Here is a 6,736-nt window from a genome sequence, read left to right as displayed (position 1 = left end):
AACCACCTACAAACATGAGTAAAACTAAAAGACAGAAAACCTGGTCAGTCTAACAAGAGCATCTCTTCTGACCTGACTCGCTCTTCAAGGACTTGGGGCATCAGCCCGTTTCTTAGGAAAGGGGCGGAGCCTAAACATTTTGAAACTTTCTATTCTCGCATTCTCATTGGTCTGCTCTGACGTCCGGACCAATGGGGACTCGGAGTTTTGAATCGTATGTTGTGCGGGCGGAGCCTCTACAGTTTCCCCTTAGACCGAACCAATCAAATCCCGCGTGGACGCAGAGCCTTTGAAGATGCGCGTGGAGGCGTGTTCGCGACAGAGGACAGAGCCGCGCGCGCGCCGCCTCTCCTTTTGTTTTGCTACTCTCCGTGCTCGCGCTTCGTCATGGAGATGAAGAAGAGGATCAGCCTCGAGCTCCGAAACCGAAGTCCCGCCGAGGTGCGTGAGAATCCCGCAGTTTTCTGCATCGGTAGCTAAGCGGGGAAGACGCGCGCGCGTTCCGTTGGCTTAGCACGAGCCTCACAGCCGCGCGGAAACGCGGAGCTCCGTTTCCCGCTCGCTCCACGTGCGCGCTTTCCTCGCGGCAGCTCCAGCTAGCTAGCTAACGCGGAAAAGTTCAGGGGAGCCGCCGAGCCGTTTGGGTCGGAGGTTCGGTCGGCTCTGCTGACTGCGCGCGGCGGGGGGAGTTCCCGCCGTGGGAGCGCGGTCCCGATGATGGGGGGTGGGTGTTCCCGTCCCGACGAAGGTCGGTTCTGCGGAAAGGTTCCGACGCCGCTTGGCTTTCCCACAGCCTACGCCCCCAGGCGGGGAGTCGGTTCGGCCCACATTAAATGCGCGTGCGCAGTCGAGTCTCGGAGAACAGACGTTGGTTCGGCTGGCTTTTGCGACACATTCTTCGGGTCTGGGGATCCGGGCCGGTTCGGTCCATGTTCCTGATGTTGGGTCAGTCAAGCACGGGCGTCCGCGAGCTGCCCGAACCTCAGACCTGGACCGACACCGGGGCGGGATCCTGGACCCGGAAAGGGGAGCCGATCCCGGTCCGTCTGCTTTTTCTGTCGTGCAGAAGTCAGGTTCGGACAGGTAGGTTCGGACAGGTTCCGCATGGGGGGGGGGTACCATCACTTGACCCTCCTCCTTGGGTTTCATTCAGTGATGGAGCTTAGTGTTCTGGTAGAACCTGTCATGTTACAAACAGAACACTACAAACATTTGGACCTCTCTGGACTCAAACCCTCTGCGTTGTTCCTGAAGATCCCGGCCCGGTTTGGTTTGTAATCACAGGTCCAGGTCTGTGGCTTCCATCAAACGCCTGCCGTCCTCCTGATGGACTGTGGTGCTGGTGTCCAAAAACTGGTTACTGATGACCCGGTACTGCGGTTCAGGAAAAAGGAAACCAAACTCTCTTAATCGTCCAATCAGCTGCGGCGTTGTTGTCTGAGTTCTCAGGAAGCTTGAGTGAGGCTGCACAGTGAGTGACGTCTGATTGGCTGCTATGATCACATGACATGGAGACCAAAAACTCTCCTGGTAGAACGTGTCCACCTAAATGTCACATCTAAACCTCCCTGGAGCAGAAACTGAGGTACGGTGATCCCGGCCGGTACCGATACGTGAGGACCGGTGCTGGGTCACGCCCGGACCAGCCGCCGGACGAGCGTTCCGTGGCATGTGGGCTGCAGGTGTGCTCAGCTGCCGTCTGCTTGCAGGTGGGGGAGCTGGTGGTGGATAACTGCCGCTGCAGCGACGGTGAGGTGGAGGGTCTGTCGGAGGAGTTCACGGAGCTGGAGGTCCTCAGCATGGCCAACGTCGGCCTCAGCTCGCTCGCCAAGATGCCGCCGCTGCCCAAACTGCAGAAGGTGAGGACGCCATCTCTGAAGGTGGAGCACCTGCGAGTTCCCCGTGTGCAGCCGCGGGTTCTCCGTGTGCAGCCGCGGGTTCCCCGTCTGCAGCCGCGGGTTCCCCGTCTGCAGCCGCGGGTTCTCCGTCTGCAGCCGCGGGTTCCCCGTCTGCAGCCGCGGGTTCTCCGTCTGCAGCCGCGGGTTCTCCGTCTGCAGCCGCGGGTTCTCCGTCTGCAGCCGCGGGTTCTCCGTGTGCAGCCGCGGGTTCTCCGTCTGCAGCCGCGGGTTCTCCGTCTGCAGCCGCGGGTTCTCCGTGTGCAGCCGCGGGTTCCCCGTCTGCAGCGGCTGAAAACCAGCTGACCTGCAGGGGGAGGATCCAACTGAGGAACTCTGGAAATAATAATTTAATTATCAAAATGCTCATAAGAATTTGCATATTGATAAAGATCAATACAACATTAAAATAATGAATATTTAAATCGGTTATTAATAACCAAGTGTTCCATCATAGAACGTAACCCTTCCGCTCTCCTTGGCTTGGGTCATCTGGACCCCACAACACATTGATTCTTGAGTTTCACTAATGTCCATGGCAGACATAAAATCATGTCCACCTTTGTCCACATTTGTCATGGAAGGAATCGCATCAATATGTGGGCGGAGTCATCTGGACCCCAAAGAGCAGAAGGGATAATAAAATACAGAATAACTATGACACTAAATCGAGCTGATAGCCGGGTTACAGCGATGAGTCTTGGACTTTTCTCGGAACCGTCTGCTCTCAGCTCCTCCAGCAGAACCCTCCATAAACCTCGGCCGTGATGCTGAAGAGATGCTCCTCTGTAGCTCTTGGTCTCACAGTCAGAATGGTTAGACCAGAGCTGGAGGATCTCTGGGTCCGTGACGGTTCATACGACCTAAAGGTCAGAGAAAAAGAAGGTGTAATACTGCTAAGATGTTTAAAGAGCAATAAAAGTAAAGTTGATCCAATCCATAAAAGAGGACAGACTGCATTTTCTAGTGCTGTAAGAACACAAGGAAAGAGATGACTTTCCAGTAACTGTTTTCTACCTAATCGCTCTCTGTGTGTGAAGTTCAGACTTCCGGTAACTTCTTCAGTGAAGTTTTCATCATCTTCAGAGTTTAAGACATTTTTCTGGACAGAGAGAAAATAGACTCAATCCGATTTGTGCGTGTTGATTTGTAACTCGTACAATATGTTTTGTGCATAAGTTAAAAAAAAAATTACAAAATTACAAAATAATACAGGGCTGCACGGTGGCGCAGTGGTTAGCGCTCTTGCCTCACAGCGAGAAGGCCCCGGTTCAAATCCCGGCTGGGACCTTTCTGTGTGGAGTTTGCATGTTCTCCCCGTGCATGCGTGGGTTTTCACCGGGGACTCCGGCTTCCTCCCACCGTCCAAAAACATGCTTCATAGGTTAATTGGTGACTCTAAATTGCCCCTAGGTGTGAATGTGAGAGTGAATGTGTGTGATTGAGGCCCTCTCTAATAACCAACATTATTTAGAAGAACATGTTTTGTGGAAAATATATCTCCATTTATCTTTTTAAGCTTAAACACAATCATAATAAACTACTGTTCTTATTTTGTGCAACAAATTATAGACACTTTTGTGCAACATTACTGAAATCAGTAATACTGTGTCTTTGACGAGCATTGACTACAACCAAATTGGAATTATCGGTCAGATTGAATGTTAACAACAGTAAACATGATCAGCAGTGACACTACTTAGTGCAGAATTGTTGTAAACAACAGAACAAAGATTAAATAATTCAAGTGGTAACAGCTATCTACCTCCAAAGGATGATGAATGTAATGTTTTACAGCCTCTGTCAACTGTTTCTTCATTTTTTTTGTGCACTTTTCCCTCACTTGGAAAGGGCGGAGCATCCCAAAAATGAAGGTTGATTTACTCAGACTCACACTTGAGATTATTTTTCCAATCTTTACCATTTTCTATTTGGTCAGTCAGCAGTCAATAGGTAAAAACCTTAAAACACAATAATAATGGCAATAAATATCTACAAATTCAAATTCTATGACAGAATAACAATAAACAACTTTAATCAATAATAGTTTATACATAATTTTAAGTGCTTCAGTTAACTAACAACCTCCCTATTTAACAGTGAATTCATGTACTTTATTTTAATTGCATTTTTATTTAAGTCCATTCATCAAATCCTACATTTTTATTTAAGAATGACTTTAACATTAGCAAAAAGTAACTACATTCATTTGAAAACTTTACACCATAAATTCACCAAAGTTGCGCCGTACACCAACATGGAAGTGCATGAAAATGAAAATTCCGACTGGTACCTGAGGTACACACAAACTGAACTGGTTCCTGGTTCCTGCTGCCACAGCTCTAACGCCGGGCTGCTGTGTTTCAGCTGGAGGTCAGTGAGAACGCCATCAGTGGTGGTCTGAACGCGCTGGTGGAGAAGTGTCCGGGTCTGACCCACCTCAACCTCAGCAGCAACAAGCTGAAGGAGCTGAGCAGCCTGGAGCCGCTGGTAAGTCCACGTCCTCCTCGCGTCCTCCCGGGAGAGCGGCGGCGCTCACGCTGATGTCATGTGACCTGCAGCAGGGCCTGAAGGCCCTGAAGAGTCTGGACCTGTACGGCTGCGACGTCTCCTCTCTGGACGACTACAGGGAGCGCGTCTTCCAGCTGCTGCCGCAGCTCACATACCTGGACGGCTTCGACCAGGAGGACAACGAGGCGTCCGACAACGGTGAGCTCCATCATCACGGTCTGGAGGGCAGAACCCGCTCTGCTGGTTCTGCTACACAACTATTGACCTGAAGGTCCAGTCGGTTCCATCTCTGGCATCACGTCTTCAGGATTCTATGTTCTCGTCCGTTTCATCATCAACAATCAGCGTAATCCTCCTGACTCCATCAGAACTGTTGATCCGAATGAGTCTGATCGGGTCAGACTGTTTACATGGTTCTGGTTAGTGACCAGGTAACCGCAGCTTCTGGTTCTCTTCCAGATGAGGAGGAGGAGGCCGGTCCACACGGGGATGATGGAGAGGAGGAAGATGATGAAGACGAAGGCTCTGAAGGAGAGGAAGACGAAGTGGGCCTGTCCTACCTGATGAAGGAGGGCATCCAGGTGAGTCACTGGTCGGGGGTGGGGTGGGGGGTGACTGAGCTCAGTGAGCAGCTTCCTGTTCCTGTTAAAGGATGAAGATGACGATGGAGACTATGTTCAGGGAGAGGAGGAGGAGGAAGAGGACGAAGATGAGGATGGAGGTGAGACTGTTACCCCCCCTCATGAGCGCAGGTGGGTGGAGGGGGCGGAGCTCAACAGAGCATGCTCCGCCTTCTCTGCAGAGATGTCATCACTCTGTGGTGAACTACAAATGAAGGGACTACAAAACCCACACTTCCTGCTGCGTCATGCTAGCATGAACAGAATCCTGGACAGGAAAAGGTTCAAATCCTGGGCTGTTTGCTCAGCGGTTCTGCTCCAGGATCTTCCCCAGAACTCTGGAGCAGAACATCTACATCTGCTCGTCTCTGGTTCTTCACTGACGGAACCCTAGAATGTCTGCAAAGGATTGTGGGATTGGGTTGTGGTCTCTCAGAAAGGATGGTGGGCTTTTCTCCTTCAGGGGAAGCCGTCCCTCGGCATTCTGGGTAAACTGGTTGTGGCAGCAGTGGCTGTGCGTCCACGACTGCATGTAGAGGTCATGTGACCCCCGTTTGTCTGACCGCCCCTCTGGTTCTCCGCAGACGAAGCTGCAGCTCCAGGTCAGGGGGAGAAGAGGAAGAGGGACGCAGAAGACGAGGGGGATGAAGATGAAGACGAGTAGCCACCTTCCCCCCCTGCACCTGCAACCCCCGTGACCCGGTCTGGGCGTGGCCTAAGGCTGCAGGCGGGGCATGTGGCTCTGAGATCAGGACTCTGCTGCTGGCAGATGACACCCGTTCCCGTGGTAACAGGGTGCAGCAGATCCAGCTGGACGTGATGGACCTCAGGTTCCACCTGGATCCAGATCAAGGTTCTGCTGAGTTCTGGCGGTGCCTTGGTTGTTGGTCAGCAGAACAGCAGGTGGTGCCACTTCCCAGCCCTAGATCCAATTAGAACTGCCTCCAGAGGAGCTGAACCGTTCAGATGGATCAGAACCGACCCAGAGACAACCCCTCCATCCCCTCAGTCCAACCTTTGAACCCACTACACTTCCCATGAGCCTCAGCTGCTGTTACCACGGAGATGTTCTGTTCAGAGACATAAAGATCCTGATTGGACTTATGGTTCCAGCTTCAAACTTTTTCAAAGAACTTGTTAAATAAGCCCCGCCCCCTCGACCCTCCTGCACCTACCTGCTGCTTTGGGTTGGGCGCTGGTCCGGTTCCTGTGGGTCTGTGGTCCATGTGGATGAGAAGCGAATTGGTTCGCTCCCCGACGGTTTATTTTTATATTCCTGTTTGTTGTTTCTGAATAAAACTTGAGGAAGCCCCTCCCCCTCTGTGTGGTTACCATGGCAACTCTGTTTTCAGGCCGCAGCTTCCAGCCGCTGGAGGAGTGGTTAGTGAAACGGACCAATCAGTTAGATCAACCTCGGGAGCTGCGGCGGTTTTAGGGGGCGTGGTCTAACATGACCATTCTGAGCATGAGTAAAGGATCACTTTCATTGAGGTACACACCTGAGCAGGTGTCGCACGCCTGCACCTTCCCGCTCATCATTTAGACAGCACCTGTGTAATCATGAACCAATCAGCTGTCAGGACACGCCCGACCCCTGCAGCTGCTCCTGCCGGATCACGGCTATGTTCTCACCAGCTTCCTGTCACATGATCTGACCATAGACTGTATATAAGAACTGGACAGAGTAACCCCCCTCCCTCCATGTTCCAT

At 51.9% G+C, this 6,736-nt stretch overlaps 2 protein-coding genes across 8 annotated transcripts in view; both read left to right on the top strand.

The window, feature by feature from the left end:
* The window catches only part of sostdc1a (sclerostin domain containing 1a), a 441,057-nt gene that overhangs the window by 345,433 nt on the left and 88,888 nt on the right, over nucleotides 1–6,736 (top strand). The gene's annotated exons all lie outside the window — the stretch shown is intronic.
* LOC112136599 (acidic leucine-rich nuclear phosphoprotein 32 family member E) lies at nucleotides 212–6,349 on the top strand. Of its 7 annotated transcripts, none has more exons than XM_024258410.2 (7): nucleotides 224–441; nucleotides 1,710–1,859; nucleotides 4,263–4,385; nucleotides 4,457–4,604; nucleotides 4,866–4,987; nucleotides 5,058–5,158; nucleotides 5,611–6,349. In XM_024258410.2, the coding sequence occupies exons 1-7, from the start codon at nucleotides 388–390 to the stop codon at nucleotides 5,672–5,674; spliced, it is 762 nt and encodes a 253-aa protein (XP_024114178.2). In that variant the 5' UTR covers nucleotides 224–387; the 3' UTR covers nucleotides 5,675–6,349. The 7 variants fall into 7 exon arrangements, with proteins under 7 accessions (XP_036071693.1, XP_036071692.1, XP_024114178.2 ...); XM_024258411.2 differs by having other exon boundaries at nucleotides 240–441; nucleotides 5,058–5,127; XM_036215801.1 differs by lacking the exon at nucleotides 224–441 and adding an exon at nucleotides 571–724.

The sequence above is a fragment of the Oryzias melastigma genome, linkage group LG16, assembly GCF_002922805.2.
Source record: "Oryzias melastigma strain HK-1 linkage group LG16, ASM292280v2, whole genome shotgun sequence".
Taxonomy (NCBI): Eukaryota; Metazoa; Chordata; class Actinopteri; order Beloniformes; family Adrianichthyidae; genus Oryzias; species Oryzias melastigma.
The sequence above is the reverse complement of the archived record's forward strand: the minus strand, read 5'-3'. Positions and strand labels throughout refer to the sequence as shown.

Bases quoted from the DNA above. Each gene is read 5' to 3' on its own strand.
- LOC112136599 (XM_036215800.1), top strand. From the start codon at position 217: ATGTTGTGCGGGCGGAGCCTCTACAGTTTCCCCTTAGACCGAACCAAT. The intron at 4,386-4,456 runs GTAAGTCCACGT...TGTGACCTGCAG, and splicing joins TGAGCAGCCTGGAGCCGCTG to CAGGGCCTGAAGGCCCTGAA. The intron at 4,988-5,057 runs GTGAGTCACTGG...TTCCTGTTAAAG, and splicing joins TGATGAAGGAGGGCATCCAG to GATGAAGATGACGATGGAGA.